The 25,611-nt window shown below is 35.7% G+C and overlaps 4 protein-coding genes across 10 annotated transcripts in view; 2 read left to right on the forward strand and 2 right to left on the reverse strand.

The window, feature by feature from the left end:
* Window positions 1–1,029: 1,029 nt before the first annotated feature.
* Window positions 1,030–3,521, reverse strand: tsfm (Ts translation elongation factor, mitochondrial). Its single transcript, XM_039689187.2, has 6 exons — window positions 3,372–3,521; window positions 2,980–3,132; window positions 2,540–2,668; window positions 2,319–2,435; window positions 2,150–2,231; window positions 1,030–1,631 (listed from the first exon to the last, which is right to left on the reverse strand). The coding sequence occupies exons 1-6, from the start codon at window positions 3,417–3,419 to the stop codon at window positions 1,240–1,242; spliced, it is 921 nt and encodes a 306-aa protein (XP_039545121.2). The 5' UTR covers window positions 3,420–3,521; the 3' UTR covers window positions 1,030–1,239.
* A 2,317-nt stretch (window positions 3,522–5,838) lies between these two features.
* On the forward strand, window positions 5,839–10,382 carry endou (endonuclease, poly(U) specific). The gene is made up of 7 exons (XM_039689191.2): window positions 5,839–5,935; window positions 7,563–7,719; window positions 7,792–7,991; window positions 8,682–8,795; window positions 8,875–8,981; window positions 9,100–9,242; window positions 10,151–10,382. The coding sequence occupies exons 1-7, from the start codon at window positions 5,860–5,862 to the stop codon at window positions 10,263–10,265; spliced, it is 912 nt and encodes a 303-aa protein (XP_039545125.1). The 5' UTR covers window positions 5,839–5,859; the 3' UTR covers window positions 10,266–10,382.
* Window positions 10,383–10,602: 220 nt separating this feature from the next.
* Window positions 10,603–14,513, reverse strand: sumf1 (sulfatase modifying factor 1). The gene is made up of 9 exons (XM_039689185.2): window positions 14,190–14,513; window positions 13,708–13,881; window positions 13,272–13,346; window positions 12,703–12,785; window positions 12,426–12,548; window positions 12,226–12,340; window positions 11,857–11,970; window positions 11,706–11,765; window positions 10,603–10,789 (listed from the first exon to the last, which is right to left on the reverse strand). The coding sequence occupies exons 1-9, from the start codon at window positions 14,448–14,450 to the stop codon at window positions 10,688–10,690; spliced, it is 1,107 nt and encodes a 368-aa protein (XP_039545119.2). The 5' UTR covers window positions 14,451–14,513; the 3' UTR covers window positions 10,603–10,687.
* Window positions 14,514–16,242: 1,729 nt separating this feature from the next.
* The window catches only part of itpr1a (inositol 1,4,5-trisphosphate receptor, type 1a), a 43,833-nt gene continuing 34,464 nt past the window's right edge, over window positions 16,243–25,611 (forward strand). For 4 of the 7 annotated variants that reach the window (XM_089134283.1, XM_089134287.1, XM_089134285.1 and 1 more), the window contains exons 1-13: window positions 16,243–16,398; window positions 18,097–18,205; window positions 18,862–18,932; window positions 21,870–21,985; window positions 22,849–22,935; window positions 23,073–23,231; window positions 23,333–23,431; window positions 24,332–24,415; window positions 24,528–24,674; window positions 24,772–24,867; window positions 25,020–25,064; window positions 25,255–25,409; window positions 25,494–25,593. In XM_089134283.1, the coding sequence (XP_088990409.1) occupies window positions 18,114–18,205; window positions 18,862–18,932; window positions 21,870–21,985; window positions 22,849–22,935; window positions 23,073–23,231; window positions 23,333–23,431; window positions 24,332–24,415; window positions 24,528–24,674; window positions 24,772–24,867; window positions 25,020–25,064; window positions 25,255–25,409; window positions 25,494–25,593 (1,251 nt within the window). In that variant the 5' untranslated portion in view covers window positions 16,243–16,398; window positions 18,097–18,113. Of the gene's footprint in view, window positions 16,399–16,490; window positions 16,621–18,096; window positions 18,206–18,861; window positions 18,933–21,869; window positions 21,986–22,848; window positions 22,936–23,072; window positions 23,232–23,332; window positions 23,432–24,331; window positions 24,416–24,527; window positions 24,675–24,771; window positions 24,868–25,019; window positions 25,065–25,254; window positions 25,410–25,493; window positions 25,594–25,611 lie in introns of those variants that run through there. The other 3 variants (XM_089134286.1, XM_089134289.1, XM_089134284.1) reach the window with 2 other exon arrangements.

The raw sequence follows: 25,611 nt of genomic DNA on the forward strand, positions 1-25,611 counted from the left end.
AATTTTTATGACGTAGAAAGTTTCGGAGGCAGTGAAAATGGTCAATTCTTATTTTATAGAATATTGCAGTATCTATTATAAATTATTTATTTGCGTGCACAATTAATCTTTAATCAAAATAACTTTCCCTCCTTCTTGGAACATCTTCTCTTCTCTTCTCAATTTCCTTTCTTGCGTCATTATAGGGAAGAAAAGACTGGCAACTTCGGTGTCTTTCTGATTCAAAGACAATTCTACAATATTAGTATTGTAACTTTTACTGTAAAATAAATAATCAAATATTATTTCTTTATTTATAGTAAAATTGTGATTTAAGAAAGTAATATATTTTGTCTTCATTTTTTTGAAGACAAAATATTTGTTATTAAAACTAACAATAATAACAATTATTATTATTCTGCCAATTATTGTTATACTATTCCATTTGAAACACCAGTGTGACTATAAACCAACATCAGAGAACCGTGAAAATGTGCATGTTATTAAACTACTGAAATATTAACTGATGTTCTGTCAGCTACATTTCTCTCAGACAACATCATGTGGAAATCATGTCAAGAAGCCTCTGCACATATAGAAATGTCTTCCACATTTTCTTTAGACTTATCATTTTCCTTTTAATTTTTAATCATTGCATAATTAGTATGTTAGAGCTTTATTTGTAGTGTTTCAGGACTATGTGGTGGTTATGATTTGGTTTGGTAGCTTGTAGAAGCCTTTAACTTTTCAGAACTTATTTTGCAACATACAAACAGTTATTCTAGCATATTAGATGCTGTATATGTTAGAAATTGTATTTCACTGCTAAAGGGAATACCAAAATTGATATGGTCTCTAGTTTGTAGCAAGATGACCCAGGCCCAGTTTCACAGACAGGGTTAAGAGTAAGCCAGGATTAGGCATAGTTCAATTAGTGCATTTAAGTAGCTTATAAACATGCCTAAGAGAAACATTACTGGTGTGCATCTTGAGACAAAACAATGGCACTAAATTTTGAAATTTAGTCAAATAAAAATCTATGACATCAGATTTTTTAGATTGTAAAATGTTTATTTTTTGTGGTGGCACAGAACCAGCAGTTTAGCTGTTGTTTTACCAGTAATATGTCAGTTTTCAGATGCATTTTGCTGAAAATATAGTTTTGATCTAAGTTGATGACAAGACATACATTTTATAGATTACAGGAAATAGAATTCATATTTTTACAAGCCGTTTATTTTCTCATTAAAATGGCTCTGCTCACTCCTCCTGACTGGTGCTCTCTCCACATTTGAAACGTATGAAGTCTAGTACACGTGCATCCTGCGAAGTCAGGTACTGTCCCACTGTGTATTTGGGATCTGGGAGGAAGGTCTGGGGCAAAAGTCTCGTCTCAGATTCACCACATGGTATATCGTCCATGTTGCCAAGAGAAACAGGTGCTTCACCTACTATATGTTGCCCCAGCTTCCTTCCCAGAGTATCTGTCCCTTCCTTTGGTCCACCTTGAAACACAACTAGCGATCCATAACGCCCCATATCAATGCCAACCTGCCCAGGAACCATTCCATGAACATATGAGCCAATGTGCCAATCAGATGGCACGACAAGTGATACGGCTCGCCGCATGCCAATGTTCTCACCCAGACGCCCTGAAAGGGGAAAAAATATTATTATTTTAATGCTTGTATTTAATTATTAGGAGGTGAAAGGTAGCAGAGGCCACGGTGTGTTGAAAAGCTTCAAGTGTTTGTGTAAATCATTTTGTGAAGACAATAACATTTTGTAAATATGTAATTTCCTGTACTGTACAGATAAATACACTACTATTCAAAAGTTTGGAATCAGTACAATTATTAAAAACGGTTTTAAAAAGTCTCTTGTGCTCACCAATGCTGCATTTATGTGATCAAAAATACAGTGAAATAATATTACATAAAACTACTAAAATATTCCTGTGATGGCAAAGCTGAATTTTCAGCATCATTACTCCAGTTTTCAGTCTCAAATGATCCTTCAGAAATCTTTTAATATGCTGATTTGATGCAAGAAACATTTGTTATTATTATTATCACAGATGAAAAACTTTTTAAGGAGCAAGAAATAACAGAGAAACCTGGTTTTCGAAGGTTATGCTGAAATTAATATAATGTAAACTGTTTATTCTCACCTATAGTCAAAGCCACCTGATCTGCCAGGGAGGGTCCCTCAGGAATGTGGAGCTTAGACATGTCCTCAGCTGACAGCTCACTCTGAATCAGAGAACAGATCAGCATTCAGAGATTGGAGAGGTGTGGAAGAAATGCACATTTCTCAAACTGCAAATGAAGGGCCTGTACCTTAAGATACCCTGTCTGTTTTTTGCTGACGAGATTAGCCATTATTGACAAACCAACATCCTTCACCAACTGCTGAAATTTCTCATTTCTTGCAACAAAATCTGTCTCACAGTTCACCTGAACATTAAACAATAACATTAGTGATCATTAGTTCATTCACACACCACATAATTTTGGAGACCAAATATCATTGTGTGGTAAGATTGGCATGTTAAGTCTACCTCAACCATGACAGCTGCATTATCACCCTTAATGAGACCAATCAGCCCCTCCCTGGCTTTCCGACCTTCCAGTTTGCTTGCTTTGCTCCAGCCCTCCTTTTTTGCTTGTTCATGGAGCCAGCTTTCTGCCTGCAAACATCACATTTGAAGTCAAAATTAGTTCACATCCCTTACCATTTAACCATATGTCATTATATATATATATATATATATATATATATATATATATATATATATATATATATATATTAAGACAACAAGATGTGTTTGTTTGCTTGACAAATCAACAGACAGATAGATAGATAGATAGATAGATAGATAGATAGATAGATAGATAGATAGATAGATAGATAGATAGATAGATAGATAGATAGACAGACAGACAGACAGACAGACAGATCGATAGATAGATAGATAGATAGATAGATATTGGATTGCACCTGTGTAATGTCATTGTTGAATTTCTCCAGTGCCTTTTTGCAGTTGATGAAGGTGTAGCCCGTAGCTTTGCGTAATTTGAGGAGAAGTGTTTTCTCCGCTGCTAAACTCGGGGAGCTGGTGTAGAGAGACTGGGCATGCTGTGCGAGACATCCCTATGAATAACATATTTAAGACACGTGATTAAATTATGGCACAGGACATAACACAGCTGAATGGAAACCGTTAAGAAAATACAGTCATGTATTATTTAAAATACAAGATAAAAAAAGCAAACAAGACAAAAAAATCTTCTCAAACTAGACTAGCATGAAAAGATGATAACTTTTAAAGCATCTAATCAAAGGCATTAAAAGGTTAGAAAGCTCAGTGCGGTAAATGAGTCAAAGCCCACCTTGACTACTTCAGTCCTGACAGATCGAAACAAAGAATATAAAGCCATTTCTATATCTTCATCAACCAACACAGGCTTCCTTACATCACTAACTGAGATGTCATTGAAGCACGCTTTCTACAGAGAGGGAGAAAGGTCATATAAAAGAGAATTCAGGTTCACATGTAGCGCCATCTATTGCACAGGAGTTTAAGATTCACCGACAGCTGAGTGTTAGTAATGGTCAATGATAATAATGTGTTATATTGATTTGTAATTAATGTATATTTGTTTGTGAAATCTATTATTGTTATTATTCGGAAACAATCCTAATGTGATCATATACTGTATGTATGTATTTACACACACACACACACACACACACACACACACACACACACACATATATATATATATATATATATGAAGAGCTCTTTTCCAAAACGCGTTAAACGACATTTTTAAAAAAAATGAGTTTGTCGTGTCATTCTGCTGTGGACAGAACCCTTTCACTGCTCTATCAACGTTTCATGCCGAATCGCTATATTTCCTTGTTTAAAATGTACTGCAAGATACAGTTTCTTCCCAAGCCGCGATAAGCACCAGCCCTGTTTTTAGCCTAAACACGATAAATCCTCAAATTCAATGAGCGCTCTACACAATCCAGCACGGCGGCACTCTGAACAGAGGTTTATTATGTTCATTCATTCCTCAAAATGAGTCCTAGTTTTCTAGTCGACTAGTAGTAGATCATTTAAGCCATTTGTATTATCAGTAATCACATATATTGATTTAATTAAATGGGAGAGAAACCATATGAGCGTTTTTAATTGCATATTCCGCATCTCAACGTATGCATAAAGCTTGCCACAAAGAACCGGCAAAAGTAACGATTATGCATGAAACATTTGAATTGTTTATTAATAAACTAGTGTTTTCTGTCAGTGTCAGCAACAAAGATAAAGTTGATGATGCTTACTCGCCATCTTCGCAGTGAACGCGCATAGAGAAACGCATACTTCGAATTAGCCTACATACGCAGAGAGTTGCCAATTTATTTTAGTTTTTAATTGTTTTGTTTAAAAGTAGATATTTAAAGCTTTCTGTAGCTTAGTTCTCAGGCCTGTGTGAGGCAAGCATCGCGGTGTTTCGGTTCATATTATGAGACGCGCTCCGGTTCACCTGCGCGCCTCTGTGTCCTGATTATATTGTCTGATATTTACTTCTAATGTATTAATCCAGTCAATTTGTCGATGAAACATTTATTAAAATGAAGATACAATTTATATGAAACGAAATTCACAAGCTTTCTACAAAACAAAACTTAATAAGTGGTCAAAATCATGTCTGACGCACTCCAAATATTTTCCGATATTGGGCAGCTTTTGAATTTTGATCCTATCTTACTCATCTCATGCGGTTCCCTTTTCATAGCCTACTCAACATAGATGAAATAATAAAAATAAGTAATGTAATATTATTAAAAACAAATGTGAAATGTTTATTTTGTTTTTTTGTTAACTTATATTTAAGCGTCATGCTGCTCCGCTTTGCTCACATGTTATGTAGCCTGTGTGTGTGTGTGCATGTGCTGGAGGGGTGCCCATCCCTTTTTTGAATATCGTTATCATATATTGATCATTTTTAATAATTCGTTTTTTTCATGCATATGTTGAAATTGGTATTAATAATTTGTTTTTTTCATGCATATGTTGAAATTGGTACTATTTGTTTGAGGTTTATTTCGATTTATAGCGTTTTGGAAAAAAATAAAATTAACTTTTAAATTATCATTAACAATATTGTTGTTTGATTTAATAATTATTGTTCAAAATGTTCAGACTGAACCAATAAAACATTTAAACAGGATAATTTGAATATTCACAAAATGTGTGGGTCTAGGTAAAAAATGTAGTTTTCCTGAAAACTATTGAAATGGATTTATAGCGTTTTGGAAAAGAGCTCTTCATATATATATATATATATTTGATCACATTAGGATTATATAAATGTATAAATGTATAATGTATATTTCCAAGAAGGCAAAATGAAAACCTAAAAAAAAGCATCTTGATTGCTGTGTGAATGGGACCACCTGGTCTTTGCTGACTTGTTTGCCCATGCACTCATCTCATGGAAACATGTAATGGAACACGTTCTTGCCAAATGGAGGCATGATTTCAAGAAAGAATATAGCAAAATTGTATGAAATTCTAAAGTTTACAACTAACTGACAACTAACACCTCTTTGTTCTCATATAGATTTTAGACCAACTCACTGAATTAAGAGGAACACAGATTTTTTATTTTTATTTATTAATTTATTTTTTACAACTTTCAAATAAAACAACTTATTTATTATTAATTATTTATTACCCTGTTTGTCAAAGCAAATGTTTGGAACTGGTCCTATCTTATCACAACAGAGATTTGGTGCATGGGAGGAGTTCCTAAGAATTTATTTATCTGAGACGGTATAAAAACTAAATTGGGTCTTAATCTGCAGCTCATGCAACTGGATCGTCTAACGCCTATGATGAAGGTCATCGTCATCCTCTGTCTCACCCTGATCTCTCAGGCCAGTGGTAAGTTCATAGCTACAATTTCCATCATAATTGTAATGCATAAGTTACTAAACTAAGCATATCATGCATGTGTCTTTTGTTATCAATGCAAATGCAGTTTCCCTCCCCCTCTCTCTCAGATGATTTGAGGAATATTTTTACATTTTTGAAATTAAAGAAGAGTTGTTAAGATTCAAGAGTAAAAAAAGTCTCTCTTTCTCTCTCTCTCTCTCAGATTCTTTGGAATTCTGTTAGTGTGATATTCAATTTTACACTGAATTTTTCTATTTTATTTTTTTTACTCATATTGATTCATGCCCAAATCGCCTTAATCAAATAATGTGCCGTGTGTCTAATTGCGACATAACTGAGTTAATTTCACAATAACTACTCAAATCAAAATAGTCTGATTAAATTTTTTTTTAATGACGCAGTCAGCATGTGAAATATACCTCAACTCCAGATTTATGACTATGGTAACAAGCAGTGGTAGTCGAGGTGAGCGTCAACACCTGTAATTCTGTAAAATACTATACATTTTATTATACACATTTATATTGTCAACAAAATTAAAACAAATAGGTTTGAGATGATGACATAAAGCTATTCGACTGTACACAATAGCTGGCATTGTTAAACCCATATGTTCAATTAGACAAAAGACAAACGTATCACAAATCAGACGATGATGATTCTAAATTCTAAACAAACACAGACAGGTTCTAGTTCTAAATGTTAGGGGTTTATCTGTGATAAGATACTCAGTGTAACCATGAGTCCTGTTTTATTTTGGATGCCAAAAGTGGCGTGGAACTCAGCTGTGTCAACTGCTATAGTTTCACACACTTAGTTCATCTCAGCATTCATTTCAAAGTACTAAACACCACAGCCGTAAAAGCCACAATATTGTGCAATGATTCATGGTTTCACTTTGGTTTACAGAAAGCAATTACAATTACATTTAGACAATTTTTTTTTATTATTATTGTCATAAAACAAGTCTACAAATCCTAGAAGACAAATCTCATATTAGTTCAATTCTAATTCAAAAATCTTGCAATAGGGTCTCATTTGCACTTTGCAGTGCACTCTGCAAAAAGGTCATACATCATTTGTTAATCTATTAACTACAATGAACTAACAATGAGCTTCGTTATGAACATTCTTCGTTAACGTAAATAAAAATCCAGCTGTTCATAGTTCATGTCAATGCATTATCTTACGTAACATTATACAATATTTGATATTAATAATGTATTGAAATTAACATGAACTAATAAATGCTGAAGAATTGTTCAATATAACTAACCTTATTTGTAAAGTGATACACACACATAAACCACAAACAATAAAATAAACTCAAATCCAGTTAGATGTTAAAAATGTTCAGACTTTTGAGTGATGATTCATTTAACACTGTTTACTAGAAATCGAATAGTGCATTTCAACAAAAAGAAAAGAAAAACAATTGCAGTGATTATTTGGTTAATTTATTTGCAGTAATTATGTTAATTCTTCCCTTCATTCCTTCAGTTTGCTCAGGTTTTGTCAGACTTTTCTTTACTCCTCAGGTACTAACACTTTTGTGTGTGTGTGTGTGTGTGTGTGTGTGTGTGTGTGTGTGTGTGTGTGTGTGTGTGTGTCCAAGCATTAGCCAGTGTCACTGACGCTGAGATCAAGTCTCTTTCTGAGACACTGTACAAGTTAGACTTTAACAGGGCCACAGCCTCAGACCTGGTTATTGAACCTCAGACACTGATCTCTTCTTCTGCAACCGGCTCCGGGAATGACCTGTCATCACGCCCGTAAGACACACATAACCACATACACATGTGCGCATGTTATTATGTATTATAATGTTCTTTAATATTCTCTAGATTGTTCCAGCAAGTTAGTAGTACTTTGCTCTCCAAGCCCACGTATCAAGCTCTCCTGAATCTACTGGACAATTATAAACGGATGACAGGAGAAGTGGAGGATGTGCCCTCACAGGAAGTGGAGGAGCAGGACACTTTCCTCCAAGAGACCATGAACACTGAACTGGGCATTGAGCTCTACAATTTCCTCCACTCTAAAGGTATGTGATACCCAAACTCTTTTTGTTTTGGACCTTGTGAATTTGAGTGATCCCAATGGGATAAAAATGCTGCAATCACAATAATCCCAAATAAATATTTTTGAATATATTGGTATTTATATTATCGTTCAAAAGTTTGGGGTCAAATGCAAGGATGCATTAGTTTGACCAAAAGTGACAGTAAAGACATTTTTAATATCCTTTCTATTTCTACTTCTTTCTAATTCATTTAATTTCTAATTCAAATAATTGATGTTCTTTTGAACTTACTATTCATCAGTTTTTACAGAAATATTAAGCAGCACAACTGTTTTCAACATCGATAATAATAAGAAACATTTCTTAAGTATCAAATCATCATGTTAAAATGATTCCTGAAGGATAATGTGACAATGAAGACTCAGCTTTTCCATCACAGGAATAAATTACAATTTAAAATATATATTAAGGTAAAATTTCACAATATTATTTGTTTTGTATTTTGTGAGCATGTGAGCATAAGATCCTTCCTTTCAAAAATATATACAAACTATTTGAACAGTAGTATTAATAGTTTTCTAATTTACTAGAATAAATAATAAACTTGGGTGTAAAATGTAAAAAAAAAAAATGTCATCAAACTGTATGCAAGACATTGCTGATTTTGATTGTCAAATGACTATACACACACTTTATTGTGTTATGGATCAGGTGCATACTCATCACAGAGCGAGTTTATCCAGGATCTAAAGATGATGTGGTTTGGCCTTTACTCTCGATCTGATGGCAGGCTGGACTCCAGTGGGTTCGAGCACATCTTTGTAGGTCAGTATGCGTGTGACCACGTGATTGGCTGCCAAAATGCATTTTGTATGTCTTTGTCTGACATGTAGTGTGTAAACAGGGGAAGTTAAAAGTGGTAAGGTGTCTGGTTTCCACAACTGGCTGCAGTTTTATCAGAATGAGAAACAGGGACTCATGAATTACTACAGCCATAGTTTTGATGGCCCTGTGAGTACTTCATCAAAATTAACCAGTACTAATACAACATGCATTTTAAAAGTGTAGTGCGGATGTCTGCTGGTAGAAGTTTTGATTTAGAAAAGGTCAAATTTCCCCTCTCTCTCAGTGGACCACATTTCCTGACGTACTGGGAATGCAGTTTAATTGGAATGGCTATTTCAAAGAGGTTGGATCTGCCATAATCGGCTGTAGTCCTGAATTTGATCTGGCTATCTACAGTCTCTGCTACATCACCCGCCCTGGGCAGAGGTAAGTTGTTACTCTATTCACTTTCAGGCATTCATCAAATACAATTCTTGTTTTGTTTATATCAGAAACATCCATTCCGTATCTAACATATTTATCAAAATTCCTAGACTTAGTTCACACCAAGAACGTTTCCAAATGAAAGTGTTTCCAATGATATTGTTTTTTTGCACCATTATCGTTATATATAGTTGTGGTGAGGACTATATTCTTTTCTATTTAGAATGATTTTAGAACTATATGTCTCATTATCGTTGTATAGTTACCATCCTTGATGTGAACGGGCCTTTACTCTAAAATTATATTGTATTATTATTAATAACAATACATTTAAAATAAAATAAAAGAACTGTAAAATATAGAATTAAAATCAAACTATAACAATTATCCATCCATCCATGCATCCATCTTCCCAGCGTTATTCCCACTCATTTGCAGGGTCCACTTCACACACACTTGATTTGGCGTAGGTTTTTAAGTCGAGATGCCCTTCCTGACACATATTATAACAATTGTCGTTTATAATAATTTGATTATCATTTAATTATCCATCTTACTCAAAATGTACGATTTTTTAAATAAAATATCCCAAAATCACTTGCACAGTTTGATATATTTCCTGCAGTTATGCACTTGCAATATCCAAAAAGTTACCAAAGATTTTTAATTACAGAGAACTTCCAATTTTAAATAATGGCTCGTCCCTGGTCATTGTCGCCCGTCAATGACGTAATATCCGCGTTATCCCTGGTTTCTATGTTATACATTTCTATGACAACAAACACCATAGTTCCGCTTATGCGACGCGTCATCAACCTACGCCTTTGTTGTTGTAATAGGTTAGCGATCCCTAGCGGCGAAAAATACATATCGTAGCTTTAACCATCTGAAATGCTTGACTGCTTTCTCAGGTGTTATGTGAGCTTGGGAGGGCAGAGTCTGGGCATTCAGACCTACACATGGGACAAGAGCAGCTATGGGGATGGAAAGAAGTACATTGGCTCCGCTTACCCTGCCACACCTTGATTCTCTTTCATCCGAATATCAGCATCAACAAACTCACAACTCATCTGCAATTTTAATTATTCACTTGATTCTTTGAGGTTGATGTTGGATCTAATAAAAAGCAGGAACAGAAAAACACCCCTCCTGTCTGTACTTTTACTTGTCAGGATCTAATACATTACACAATCTCCTTAGCAACAACTGTCAAAACGGTACACATCTTTTGTTGTTAAGCTATAAATTCTAGTTCACAGAATTTTTGCTACATTTTTAAACTTGACTTTGAAAGCGTATCTTTACATTTCAATACCTTCTGTAATTATACAAAAAATGAAGAAATAAATGAATAACACCAAACTCTTACAAAAAATTGTTTTATTTACATAAAATTCAATATTCCTCTAGACTTCAAGCATTTGACAGTGAGAGAACTGATGATGAGGTTATGGATCAGGGTCAGAGACGCAGCGGAAACCCAGGTTAGAGGCAGAACTGTCCGGGGTATTCTGACTACGGGCTGCACACCTGTATCTGTAGCAGTAAGACTACAGAGAGAGAAAAATGTCTTTACAATCATGCATATAAATTAGTTGAAGAAAAGTTTGTTTCAGGGTTCATTCATACCCATTTCAACAAATATATTTTCATGACTTTAATGATTTTAAAGGCAAATATTCATGGCCTAACTTTCCAATTGGAATGAATAAACAAGATAACATGTGAATTCCCCCAAAATATGTGATTGGTTATAATACTCAACGCTGCCAAACAAAATCTGATGGAATGCCACAGTTGGATAGATCAAATGAATGTTAAGTATTGCAGTTTGTCTAACCAATATTATCACTTAAACATATTCTATTATATAATTATTTTGAAGGATTTCCATGACTTTTCCAAAACTTTTATTTATTTTTCCAAAATTTTCCAGACCTGAAAAATAGCTATTTTTGTCAATATTTATCACTTCTTTTATTTGCTCAAAAATACAGCAAAAACAGATGCATTTAAAATAAATGTTTTCTATCTTAATGTATTTTTAAAATGTAATTTATTCCTGTGATGTCAAAGCTGCATTTTCAGCAATCAATAATATTACCATTCTAAAATTCTGAAGAAACATTTCTTATTGTCAATGTTGTAAAACATACTGCAAACATACTATTTTCGGAGGAAACCATGATAAAAAAATAAAATAAAATACAGGATTCTTTGGCGAATAGGAAGTTGAAAAGAGCAACATATATTTGAAATAGAAATCTTTTATAACACTATAAATGTCTTTACTGTCACTTTTGATCAATCGAATCAAAAGTTTTAATTTCAATCTTACTGGCCACAAATGATTGAATGGTAGTGTACTTCCAGCATCATTTTATCTGACATAAAATATCCCAGCGCCTCAATAACCATGAGGTCCTGTTGTCAGTCATACAGTAGATGGCTTTGTGTATGTTTTACCTTGTGGCACATGTACGATCCTCCTTTCTTGACTCTATCTGTCCCTGATTCTGGTCCTTTCTGTGGAAATATTTTTTGTAGCATTAGTATAATGGGTTAAAATTCCTTTTGAGTATAAAAAAGGTGTGGATGTGTGTGCAGGCTTCCTTACAGGATTATATCTGTCTTCTGTATTGTGATGTACATTCCACCAGTCTGCAGTCCACTCCCATGCGTTCCCCACCATGTCATACAGACCAAAGCCATTGGCAGGAAATGACATCACCTGCCCAAGACATCACTTAAAATGTATTTACAATGGATATACGCAAGTCTACACACATTCAATTTTATATTCAATGTACATGCTAAATATCTGCAGTCACTGCTTTAACTTATCTTCTCTCAAATCAAATACACAAGGGTTGAGCTGTAAATCAGGATAAAGGGCTGCTACAAAAACTGCATTCATTTATGACAATATACTGTACATGTATAAGTATCTTGTGTATTTTGTCTGCTAATTTATTCTTAGCGTTACCGGTGATGTGTTAGCATAGCCGTCCTCTGCTGTGTTGTGTTTAGGAAAATCGCCCTGCCACAGGTTAGCATAGTGTTGCCCTTTAGGCATTAGTTTATTTCCCCATGGGTACAGCCTAACAAGAATGATAGAGGGAGAATATGATAAAAAAAATACATTCAAATTGACAAAAAGAGAAGAAAACACAGACACAAACGCACCTGTCCTGAAGTCCCCCTCTACAGGCTAACTCCCACTCAGCTTCAGTAGGAAGTCTGCGTTTGGCCCAGTGACAGTACGCCTGTGCGTCAGCCCATGACACGTGCAGAACAGGGTGATTCATCCTAGATACAAACACAGAGATCATATTTAATATGACTTCTACACAGGAATATGACTTATAAACAGATAAGCATATGTTTATACAGTATAGTTGGCGTTGTATTGCAATCATTCACTGCTTGCTCATGTGATATTGCTTACATATATTTTCTTTACCTGTGGTCTATGGCTGAATCTGGTCCTTCTGGATGTCTCCAGTCTGCACCTTTCACTGGGGACCACCAAGGAGCAGCAGCAACCTACTGACCATAAATAAACATAGGCAAACTGTAGCTCAGCCAACTGTTTATTCGTGGCTATAGCAAAAGTTGACTAAATTTTTTACGTTTTTTTTCTTTAAGACATTCTTTTCCCTGGCTCCCCTTGAATTCATATCGATTCAATTTTACACTGAAATATATGTAGGTATTGACAAATAGGATGGACATAATCAACAATTCAACATTAAGATTTTAGGATTAAAATATATACATGTGACGGAAAGTATACTTTTAGATGCTCTTATTGGTCATCACATCAGGTTTTTTTTTTCTTTACAATTTTGAGTCTCTTTTGATCTTTCTTCAGATCATTTGTATTTATGTATTAATAGTCATTCATATAATAATCCTGCAGCGTGACAAATGTTTTTTTTTTTTTCATATTACAAACATTATAAATAAATAAAATGTATAACCAGCAGCCAGTTGGTCATTAGTACAGAAAGAAAGAAAGATGGGTCTCACCGCATGTAAAAGAGCGCTCTTCACCTCCTGACTTAGCAGTCCCTCAAAAACAAAAGAGTCTCCAAAACGCTCGGCCTGAAGACATAAATAGCCGACGGAGCTAGCATAAGTATTGATTATTTGTCTTATGGTTCTGTAAATGGATATTATTTACAACATAATTTCTAGAAAAGTTGGGACATTTTGTAAAATGCTATAAATCAACAATCTGTGATTCGTTAATTCTCTTGAACCTTTATTAAACTAACAAATGTACAAAGAAAAGATTAACCAACTTAATTGTATTTTGTTAATATAAACATTTTGATTTTGATGACTGCAACACACTCCAAAAAAGTTTGGACAGAGGCAGAAGTAGGTGAATTGGTAACACTATAGGTGAGAGTATTGTTATTGGGTTAAAAAAAAAGAAGCATTTTTGCCAATGGGATTGTACCTCTGTGATGTAGCCTGTCTGGTTGGTGAAGTGTTGGAACTGCTTGTTTGTGACCTCGTGCTCTTCAATGTAAAAAGGGTCTAGTCTCACTCTCCTCTGCGGGCCCTCTCCATCCTGTGGTATTCCTGGGTCATCCGTTCCCATCATAAACCAACCTCCCTGCAGAAGCACCAGCTACACAAGCATACACACACAACATTCAGATTGTTCTGTGACTGTTTTGTTAAACGTTTTATGCAAAAGTTAAATTTTTTATAAATATCCTAATTTAACTAAGGCCTAGAATATTGCATTCAAATCTATATATATTTTTATTGCGCTTTTCTCTACTTTTTTAAGATTGACATACAATGGTCCTACCGCCCCCTTTATCAATTTTATTTTAAAATATAAATATTAATATGAATAATATTTATATAAATTTCTTCTCAATGAACTTTTACTTGTCTAGCCTATGATGATGATGATGATGACAAACCTACCTTAGTGAGTACACCAGGCTCTATCGTGTGTGGACTTTTATTTGCTGTTTTGGAGTATATATTTGCATCATCTTGATGTTCCAGATTGTTTTCATAACTCACATCAACAGCAACCTCCCTTTTCAGTCCTTGACAACCACAACCCGTGCTCTGCGACTCCGATGACTGCGGACTCTGTTCGAGCACGATGTCGCCTATATCACAATATACTGACACAATGCATAGAAATAAAACCACAGAGCTGTTCAATATTGATGCCATTACCAGGTTAGACTATGCTGCTCAGTGCTCATGTTCTATTGCACTTCCGGCTAAGCGGCTATGGTCATGTGATCAGTCAGGTGACGTGTCTTTCAAAATGATGAAGTTCGCTAGCCTGAATTCATCTAACATTTCTAAAGCTATCTGTTTACTTTCCTATTCATCTCAATGGCAATTACCGCCATTTAATGTAGTGTAACATTTGCTTTAGTAACCCAGTTCTGGTGCTGTGTTGAAATCTATGGTTGAAATTGATGACTAGAGAGAAATCTGTGACTAGAGGTCGCTGTTCATTAGGCTAAATTTCGTGCGCGCGTGCACTGGTGGGGAGAAACTGATGGTTATTTATTATCTAGGCTGCTTCAAGAAATAATATTTTTAGACAAGTTGTTCGAGTGCAATGTATGCTCATCATTCTGATTCTGTCAAACAAATAACGATCTATTACAATTGTTGTATTATTTAGGAGGACAAACTATCTGTAATGCTCTTCACTCTTGTGATATCTAAAATTTTCTGTATTTTGAAAGCATTCTGGTCTCTGATTGCTCTGATGTGAACATATGATATGCTGCATGAGCCTATACAGCGCATGGTCACTGAAATCCATTCTGTCTGACCTTCTCTCTTCTGGATTTTAGAAATAGAGCCTGCATATTATGCAGCAGGGTCACTGAATCTAACAAGGTAGCATGTTTGTTCCCTTCAGGGCTGTTTCTCTCAAAATGGCTTTAATATTTTTCTAACTCTGGTGATGTGTGAACTCTAAACCTCTTTGTTTCATACTCAATTTTGGTCTTATTTATGAACAACAGCAGGGTCACATAATCTGACAAGGCAGCATAACAGGATGTCAAAATCTTTCCTCTCTCCCCTCGTTCACTTTGACTGACTTTCCAAATTCATGCTGGGGATTCTAATCTTTATATCCAAGAAATGATTTTGGTCTGACTTGAACAGCTGCAGGTATACAGCAGGTTCACCACATCCAACAACACAGCATTTGAAGTTGCCAAAATCTGTTACCCTTTTCTATTTCACACAAAACTGCTTGATTGTGATCCAAAATGAACTCTGTTGATGCCTAAAATTCTCTCTTCTGCATTTGTGGATGTAAACCGCAACAGACATAGGCCTACAGCAGGGTCACAGAATGACTTTAATGTTAATGGTTAATGAAATCAAAATTTATTCTAGCGAAATCTAAATTTCTCTTTTCTGTTGCCTATTTACAGCTTGGACAAGGTAGGCCTATATCTGATATGGCAGCATACACAAAATCTGTTACCTCATTTTGGGTCTCACTTCAGCTTATTTAAATGTCTTTAGCTAAAATGTATATTGGACTACTTAAATTAATAATTTGTTATACATTATAGCCTACTTACATTTAATAAAATTAAAATTACTTACAATTATTATTCTAGGTAAATTTGATCACCACAAACAAATTATTGCAATTGCATACAATTGTTAATTGGCAGTGGAGCAAGTTGTGACAACAGCATTAGCAGATCAAAATTTGTTACATGATCACTCCCTCCCTAGTAGGCTATAGTCACTTCTACTTTTTTGCATTATTTAGCTATAAATAAATGCATTTTATTTTTAAATGTCTAGACTGCAACAAAAACTAAACTAACTTTGCAACAAAAACTAAATTATTTTAGTCAATTGAAAGGGAATGTCTGGGTCTTGTAGTTCTTGAATGCCACAGTTTATTAAAATAACCGTGGCGTGGCAGCGCTGCTGGAACACTATTTCCCAGAAAGCCACCGCACTCCTCCGTTTACAGTGTCACTCGGCAAGCCGAAAAGACACGAACATCGGGGCGATGGACCGCTGTGCTGGACTCTATGAAGAGTCGGGATAATAACTTTCTCAAACAGAAGACGCAACTTTCGGGGGAAAACAGCGGACACGTTTGCTCCAGCTTCGTTTGAGAGAGGTGAGATCTAGGCTACGCAAGAATAAACAGACTAATGCGAGTTTTGTTCAGGAATGATGCTTTATTAAATATTTATCTTATCTGCGGGAGAGCATCGCGCGCGCCCTGTTGAACCCGCCCCTAGGTTAGATAAACTGCCATGGGGAACTCACGGAGCCCATAGAAAGATGGAAAAAACGATACAAACTCAGCGAGGAAGACACAAATGTTTCAGTTAAGCCGGTATTTATTTTTTTGTTACTGTTTAATGTAACAGTCCAAACCAATGTTATGATGCCTCTAGTTTAATCGCATTTCGGGCACGCATTCGTAAAAAAAACTGCTTTTCATATGCGTTTACTGGATAGAGTTAATGTGCCCATTAGCTAGTCGGATTTATGTCTTTTTATTTCGTTTTGAAGTTTTTGACATGGGTAGAAAAATGAGTTGTTAGTTTCTATTTTCAAAGACGGAAGATCTGCCGATGTTTAACAGATGGAAGTTGGAACAGAATTCTGTGTTTTACAATAGCATCAGGCGAAGCTGTAATTAACGCAATATGTAACAATATAGCTGTAGCTTTCATGTAAAATAAGATGCATTTTGCTTTGCAGTTAGATAGAGCGTAAGTATTCACATGCAAATCCCTCCTCCGCACTCCTCTCTCTCTCTCTCTCTCTCTCTCTCTCTCTCTCTCTCTCTCTCTCTCTCTCTCTCTCTCTCTGCATATTTACGGTTTTCTTGTCTAATCATTTGTTAATCAAATCTAGTAGTTACAGGAAGAGTCTGGTGATGATACAGCCGTTAAATGGAACGGTTATGCCCTCAACCCAGTTTCGTATTGTCATACAGTAGACCTATGTCTGAGCATTTAGTTTATTTCTGTTATTCAGTAGCCTACATTTCAATGTCCACATATCCTAATGTTGATTAAACCACAATATTTGAAAGTGAACTTAGGGATGACAGGGATAGTATAGTATTTAAAGTCAGCATCACAATTGACAGTTCTTGTAATCTTTAATCAACATTAAAATATTGATATATATTCTGGCTGCTTTTTATGAAGTGTTATTTTATTTAAAAAAAACCCAGAAAAAGTATTTTAAGACAATAATTTCAGCTTATTTTAATTTAGCACTTCAGAAGAAGGGTCTCTTTATTTAAATTTGATGTATTCCTGATGTATTTTGTATATATGCATTCAGATTTAACCTGGCATGTTTTGTCAGTTGTAAATTTGACACTGAATGTGTATTTTTAGTATGTTATTCCAATCCACTGGACTTGGAATAAGTGTTTAGTCAGTTAAGTTAATAAATAACTTGCCAACGTGTAATTTGCTGCTTCTTGTTATCGAAACTCAGGAATTCGATTTTGTGATGAATTAAATTTGAACTAAGAATGTGAAAAGGTTTATGCAATGTGTAATAAATTATATTTAATTATAAATGGAAACAACGTTTTGTTTTTGTGGAAACATTCTGCTTGAGCTCTGCAGTGCTAAACATTTTTTATATGTTCTATTTGAAACTGTTTTGTTTTGTATTTTGTACTGTATGAAATGACACTTCTAACCACACATCATATATGTGTCGCTTTAAATGTGTAAGTATAAACCTATATGTCTTTTTATGGTTAAAGAAGCTCCTCTCTGTCTTGTTTGCTTAATGATAAACCTGTACACAGTCATGAGTCTTTGACCTCTGACCTCTGCAGGTGGTGGAGTGGTTGCCATGGTGGATAAAATGTCAAGTTTCCTACACATTGGGGACGTGTGCTCCCTTTATGCTGAAGGCTCTACCAGTGGCTTCATAAGCACTCTGGGGTGAGTTGATTGACACTGCCTGTTATGATATTATGGAATGCTTTAAAAATCACATTTTAATTGAAAGGAGTTCAGTGAATATTATAAGCAGGACATTTTAACTGCATTTGTTCCAAGAGTAATTATTACAGCAAATAAATGATTAACAAGCAGAACCAGCTTATTTGTTAAATCCAAAACATTGAACTCTCTCTGTTTTCTGAGAAATAGTTGAGCCATCATTCTTTTTTAAAGCCTCTGTTAATTGTAATTGCATGGGGAAAAAAGCAACTAATGCAAAAAGTCCTTTTTTGTGTGTTCCTCTGAAGAAACAAAACTAAAACAGGTTTGGAATAACAAGAGGATGAGTTAATGAGCTAATGACAGATTTTGCACCTTTGGGTGATCTAACCGTTTGAAGATCAAGACTGTGTTTGCTGTGGTTGAATGCTAATCTTTAATGTGTAGTTATGAATAACCAGCTGTCAGTAGTTTAACCCTGTTTATGTGTGTGTGTGTTTTTGGCTGACTGGTCTTGGAATTTGGATTATGTCCAGCTGCTTCTTTGGGCCAAAAAAGGCTACATACAGATGCACACTTACTATTATTTACTCACGCAAACACACACATAGTTAGATGTTCAGACTAACCAAAATTAACACTCTCATTGGTTTCAGGTTGGTCGATGACCGATGTGTTGTTCAACCAGATGCAGGGGACTTGAACAACCCACCCAAGAAGTTCAGGGGTGAGTGTGTGTCTGTGTGTGCTTATATTTTGGGGACAAATTTGTTCCCAGAGGTGACCAAACCTGACCAAATCTTCAAAAACCTTTACGTCAATGTACCCATTTAGATAGCTGAGTAAACATGTGTGTGTGGATGTGGATGTTACGGTGGTTTATTTTCAGTTAAGACAGGAAGTTCAGTTACTTAAATTGGACTTTGAAGTCATAGGTCAGATGATGTACCCTAGAGAAAAGTTTGTCATTTCCATGAAAACCACTTAATTTAGCATGTCATCCTTAATTCTTAGGAATTATTATAACATTGTCTTCCAAAACTATTATTATCAATCAAATCTTTGACCGCATAAATCTATGTAGAACAGTCTGATATAATTCCTTTCTATGTTTACTTTGCTGTGGAAATTGTTGCCAACACAGAAAGCACAGATCTACTTAGTTAAAGGACTTAATAAATCATTGTGCTTCAAAGGCTGCACACAAGATTGTGCGTGAATGAGCCTGACTGCCCTCTAAACTCAAATCACTGAAAGTGCATCTGCTGGTGACACTGAGAAGATACGTCATGAGTAGGGGTGCGTGTATATAAGTACAAGAACTGGTTTCCATCACTAGTTGGCCACTGAATGTTAAAGGAAAAGTTTGTTCTAAAATATAATTCTTCTCATGATTTATTCATGTTTTTCAAAACACGTGTTATTCTCACGTGTGCATATTTAAAGGGATACTCCACTTTTTTTGGAAATAGGCTAATTTCCTAATTCCCCCATAGTTAAACAGTTGGGTTTTACCGTTTTCAAATCAATTCAGTCGATTTTCTGATGTTTGGAAGAATATCAGTAACCAGACAGTTTCTGGTCTCATTGACGTCCATAGTATATTTTTTATCCTACTATGGAAGTCAATGAGACCAGAAACTGTTACTGATATTCTTCTAAATATACCTGAAAATCGGCTGAATGGATTCGGAAAATGGTAAAGCTCAACTATTTAACTCTGAGGTGCTTTTAAAATGAGCCTATTTCCAAAAAAGTGGAGTATCCCTTTAAACTTAAGCCATTTTTAACTTTAGAGACACCAACAACCTTTGGTTCTTGTAACCTTTTTTGAACAAAGGTTAGGTACTAGAATGTGCATCTGAGATACATTACTGTTTAAAAGTTTGTTGTCAGAAAGATTGAAAAATTATTTTAAAAGAAGTCCGTTATGCTCAAAATGAATATAATTAAAAAAGAAAAAAAATATTTAAAAAAAATTATTACACTTTGAAATAACTCTTTTCTATTTTAACAGTAATACATTCCTGTGATGGAAAAGCTGTGTCTTCAGTGTCACATGATCTTTCTAACATGCTGATTTGGTGCTCAAGAAACATTTCTTTTTTTCAATGTTGAAAAGTTCAAGTGCTTCTTGCTTAATATTTTTGTGGAACACATTTCTCAGTATTCTTCGATACATTTCTCAGGATTCTTCGATAAATAGAAGTTCAAATGAACAACATTCAATTTGAATTAAAAATCTTTTGTAACATTTACATTTATTCATTTAGCTGATGCTTTTATCCAAAGCAAAAGTACAATTGCTATATATGTCAGAGGTCACACGCCTCTGGATCAACTAGGGATTAAGTGTCTTGCTCAGGGACACATTAGTGGATTCGAACCTGGGTCTCTCACACCAAAGGCATGTGTCTTATCCACTGCGCCATCACCACCCTGTGTAACATTTTTTAAATGTTTTTATTGTGACTTGATCAATTTAATGTTTCTTTGCTGAATAAATGTAAACATTTCTTTAAAAAAATCTCACTGACCCCAAACTTTTGATCAGTACTAGGCCTATATTAATACCATGAGGAACTACTCCTTTAACATTTATATACTTCTCTATCAAAGCTTGAGTCTGTGATGAAGGGAGGAAGAAAAGGACAGATAATTGTCTGATGGTCAGTGGGCCCCAAAAGAGAGGAATGCGTACTATTTCCTTCAAATATAAACACACACCAAAGCAAAATGGAAGCATGTGATGGGTTCATTTTCTATTGCTATTATTTCATGAATACTGTATGTTTGTTTTGTTTGGATATGCATTGATTTCAAAAGCGATACAACTTTTGGCAGATGATACATAAGCAAACTAGTATAACAGACTGGCACTGAAGGAGGGACCCGAGCTATGTCATAGGGAATTGGTGTGTGTAATCTTTAAGTTTAGGACCAGTAAAGCAACAGCCTGGCAACCACCCATAACACCTTAGCATTGTAGCATCAATTTTAATCTCAGGGAAAATCTGAAAATCTAGCTCCTTTTTTGTAATGGGAAACTCTTAAACACTCTTGTTTTTATACAAGTGTATGTTCTACATTCCTCCAATGACCCTAGAGCTTTTTGGTGTTTTATCAGCCCAATCTCCAGAAACTAGAACAGAGACCAGATTTCTCTCTCTCACTCACTCTCTTGCTTTCTCTCGCACTCTCTCTCTCTGGCTCCCCCTCTCTCCTTATTTGGTAAGACTGGAGTTCTGCTGAAAAAAAGTGCATTTTCACTTTTATGTCTGAATAGCTCTTTTCTTATCACTTTTGAAAGACGGTCTGTGTCTGTTTTCTCTCAGATGTTTCTGAATTTACCTTAATTATGTAATCAAGTTCTTTTAAAAAGGCTTTTTTTTGCATCTGCTCGTATGAGGGAATAGTTCTGTTTTAACAGTTTTGCACATGTAAATCACACAGACACACAATTTACATATTGATTTTCATACTGATTTTCTTCCTTACCTTTTGTGATCACCTTGTCATCCCATCAGCAGGTTTTGAAAGCTGTGTGCGTGTGTGTGTGTGTGTCCAAACACAACGTGATTGTGTATGTGTTTATGAGTGATGCTTGTGTTCTGCTTGTATGTGGCTGGGATGAAATGTGTTTTATCTCTTTCTCTCTCTGTAGACTGTCTGTTCAGACTGTGTCCCATGAACAGATACTCGGCACAGAAACAGTTCTGGAAAGCTGCCAAACCTGGAGGAAACAGCACCACAGATACTGTTCTGCTCAACAAACTCCATGTGAGTGTGAAGCTTAGTCTTCACCTGGCCGCGGACATGATCTGTTTGTTTATATTAATATAGGGAATTACAATCGCATTCTTGGAATAACGCCGCTCATAATTGCTTGTCTAGAATTGGTATCCACTATCCACACCTCAAATGATTGGCTGATGGCACCACAAGAACATACACAGTCCCTAACCCTTCAATAATGACTACCCTGAGCTGCGATTTTAAAGTCACAGTGAAACAAGGAACAAAGATCTTTTCTATTTATTGGATTAATTCATATTTTGTAGATTATGGTAGCATTAGAAACAAGTTCATCCAATAATGTAAAACATTCCTTTACAAATAACTTGCATCTTATTCTGATAAATTGGCAACTTTCCAGTAGTATTAGGTATATTAGTTGCCTATTATGCCAGTAAAAACAAATCATGCATTCATACTTGCTCTTGAGTAGCTTGTAGTAGCTGTGAGTAGTGGTATATGATTGGATTGCATGTGTAAGTAAAAAGTAAATATATTTTATATTTAAAGGAAGCCATGGAGGGTTCACGTTCTGCTTATGACCTTATACACAGAATGTAGATTAGTTGCTAACAATAAAAAATCCTTGTAAATGAAACCGAATGTGAAGTATACTCTGTGGGCCATCTGAATAATGTAACAAGACATGTCATTTAAAAGAGCACAGTTTGTTTGCTACCCAACAGCTTCTTTTTTGGAGGACAGTATACTGTATATCAACTTCTCTGAAGCTGTTCGGAAGAGCAGTCGAAATGGAATGTGCTCTTGTCACATGGTTCTTTGATGTTCATGTGTATTGCATTTGCAGTTTTTCCCCTCTCATTTTTTTCTTACTGTGTTTTGTTTAGCATGCTGCTGATTTAGAGAAGAAACAAAATGAATCTGAGAACAAAAAGCTTCTAGGAACGGTTATTCAGTATGGCAATGTCATCCAGGTAAATTTATCCACAAATATTCCTTCCACTAACATTTAAGTTGAATATATAATACAGAACATTTATAAGCACTTTAATGTAGAAAAGCTGAATATTTAGCAGTCAAATAAATTGTGTATCTGTTCATATATTTGCAGCTTCTCCATCTTAAGAGTAATAAGTATCTGACAGTAAATAAGCGCTTACCGGCTCTTCTTGAGAAGAACGCCATGCGTGTGACGCTGGACGCTGCAGGGAATGAAGGCTCGTGGTTCTATATCCAGCCCTTCTACAAGCTCCGCTCTATAGGGGATAATGTGAGTATGCCATCAACTCTGATTATTTGATTTGTTGTGTATTTCTAGTTCACATTAGAGTTCCACTTGTAATATTTTGTTTGTGTTAATGTGCGATTCAGGTGGTCATTGGCGATAAGGTTGTGTTAAACCCTGTCAACGCTGGACAGCCGCTGCATGCCAGTAGCCATCAGCTTGTGGATAATCCAGGATGCAATGAAGTAAAATACACACACACACACACACACACACACACACACACAGAGAGAGTTATGATATACTGGATTTACCATATCTTTCTTTTTCCCTCTCTCTGGCTATGTTAAGAAAGAAATACTAGTGTACTGCATACGGCCTAGAGTTTTTTTTTTTTTAAGTAGTATACAAATGATAAACATTTCAAACAGTATTTGACAGCATCACAGAAACAATGTCACATGACATCAGTTGAATTCAGGTTGGTGTTTAATTCAGTCAGATTCAGTCAGATTTAATTCAGTCATTAACTCTTTTTTTTTTATGGGAGGAGAGAATTTAAATGAATCATGATTTACTAAGGTTTGCGCTAGTCAATTTACTGGTATTTGTGGCATTATTTAACGCCCTCCAAAAAACATGTCTGGATTCAGACACTAATTTGTGCTGCTCTTAATAGATTGGGTTGGTCATTATGGGATCGATCCGGCTGCGTCCGTGTTCTTTAATTTGTGAGTCGTCAGTAGATCACATGCAGAACTTTCTAATCCCATTTGTGCTTGTTTGGAATTGTGCTCTCACCCTAATTTGCCCTGTTTAGTAAATCCGGCCCATAGCCTTTCCTCCAGGGATATTAAAGTTCAATTTATAGACGTATAGTAAAAAAAAAAAAATAATTCATTGTCCTAAAAAATCTAGAAATAACCCTTTCAAAATAAGGCTACCTCATATAAGAGTTTGTATGATAAAGTCCTGGTTATTCAAATAAAAAACAGCTGATGAGGGGCTCTAATAAAAAGTTTTAGATGTTGTTTATTTTAATGCTATATTGTCTTATTTTTTAAAACAATTAAGGCCCCCATAGTGGGCCACCGTTCCTAGGTTGAGAACCACCGGTCTATTCCATTTGTCTTTTTCTCTCTCAGGTGAATTCAGTGAACTGCACCACCAGTTGGAAAATCGTTCTCTTCATGAAATGGAGCGACAACCAGGAGATTGTCTTGAAAGGAGTATGTTTCATACACAAACATGATGCTCACAATGACATTTACTTACTTTTAAAGGAATTATATTTCACTTTTCTGCATTTTAACGGCCTTTTAATAAAATACATGTTATCAGGGTGACGTGGTGAGGCTTTTTCATGCGGAGCAGGAGAAGTTTCTGACGTGTGATGAACACAGAAAAAAGCAGTATGTCTTTCTGCGTACCACCGGGCGCCAGTCTGCAACCTCCGCCACTAGTAGCAAAGCACTCTGGGAGGTAGAGGTAAGTTAAGGACTTAGCTTTGTGAAGTTGACCGGTTGTTTTTTGTGAGTGTGATTGTTGGTTTGGGAATCTAAACAGATGTCTGCATACTTTCCAGGTGGTTCAGCATGATCCCTGCAGAGGCGGAGCCGGCTACTGGAACAGCCTCTTTAGGTTCAAACACTTGGCCACCGGCCATTACCTTGCTGCAGAGGTTAGACCGATATGTTACCTGGAATAAGAGTTCACACACATACACACATGCACATGAATCAAAGAGTGTGTAGTTCGAGAGCTTGATGTTAGAAAGAGTAGAGAAGGTGACTTGCGACATTTATCTAATTATTCTCACCTTATTGTGATCAGGTAAATCCAGACTATGAAGAAGAATGCCTGGAGTCCCGTTTCTCTGTGAGTGTGTGCTTGAGAGCGTGTGTGACTGTGTGTTTCTGTGTTTTTCCCGTTTCAGCTTCTGAATTCATAGTATGAGCAATTTGAGGGCCTCTTTACCATATTGCGCTCATTTCAACACATTAGTTGAGACAAAGCAGACTGTCATCTTGAATGCACAGTCACAGTTGATCGATTGTTTCTCTCGCAGCTGGATTCGGAGCAAGAAATGATACGGGCACGTGCACGTAACCCTCAGGATAAGGTTATGTATACACTGGTGTCTGTTCCTGATGGCAATGACATTTCTTCAATCTTTGAGCTTGACCCCACCACTCTGAGAGGCGGAGACTCGCTTGTGCCGAGGTACAGCGAGATTGTGACTTCTTGTGATCTTCTGATTAATTACACGTATATTAAACTTGTTGTATTTTGCATTGTGCCTGTCAGAAACTCATATGTGAGGCTCAGGCATCTCTGCACCAATACGTGGGTTCACAGCACCAACCAGCCAATTGATAAAGAGGAAGAGAAACCAGTCATGCTCAGAGTGAGTCAGCTTCTATCT

The sequence above is a fragment of the Pimephales promelas genome, chromosome 8, assembly GCF_988280905.1.
Source record: "Pimephales promelas chromosome 8, fPimPro1.hap1.1, whole genome shotgun sequence".
Taxonomy (NCBI): Eukaryota; Metazoa; Chordata; class Actinopteri; order Cypriniformes; family Leuciscidae; genus Pimephales; species Pimephales promelas.

What these genes read in the sequence shown, in the direction of transcription:
- endou (XM_039689191.2), top strand. Translation starts at nt 5,860, where the DNA reads ATGCAACTGGATCGTCTAACGCCTATGATGAAGGTCATCGTCATCCTC. An exon ending in GCCATAGTTTTGATGGCCCT is followed by an intron (nt 8,982 to 9,099) that starts GTGAGTACTTCA and finishes CCTCTCTCTCAG; the next exon opens with TGGACCACATTTCCTGACGT. An exon ending in ATCACCCGCCCTGGGCAGAG is followed by an intron (nt 9,243 to 10,150) that starts GTAAGTTGTTAC and finishes CTGCTTTCTCAG; the next exon opens with GTGTTATGTGAGCTTGGGAG.
- sumf1 (XM_039689185.2), bottom strand. Translation starts at nt 14,450, where the DNA reads ATGGCATCAATATTGAACAGCTCTGTGGTTTTATTTCTATGCATTGTG. An exon ending in AGAGCGCTCTTTTACATGCG is followed by an intron (nt 12,786 to 13,271) that starts GTGAGACCCATC and finishes TATGGTCAGTAG; the next exon opens with GTTGCTGCTGCTCCTTGGTG. An exon ending in GATTCAGCCATAGACCACAG is followed by an intron (nt 12,549 to 12,702) that starts GTAAAGAAAATA and finishes GTTTGTATCTAG; the next exon opens with GATGAATCACCCTGTTCTGC.
- tsfm (XM_039689187.2), bottom strand. Translation starts at nt 3,419, where the DNA reads ATGGCTTTATATTCTTTGTTTCGATCTGTCAGGACTGAAGTAGTCAAG. An exon ending in TCAACAATGACATTACACAG is followed by an intron (nt 2,669 to 2,979) that starts GTGCAATCCAAT and finishes TGATGTTTGCAG; the next exon opens with GCAGAAAGCTGGCTCCATGA. An exon ending in TCAGGTGGCTTTGACTATAG is followed by an intron (nt 1,632 to 2,149) that starts GTGAGAATAAAC and finishes TTCCCCTTTCAG; the next exon opens with GGCGTCTGGGTGAGAACATT.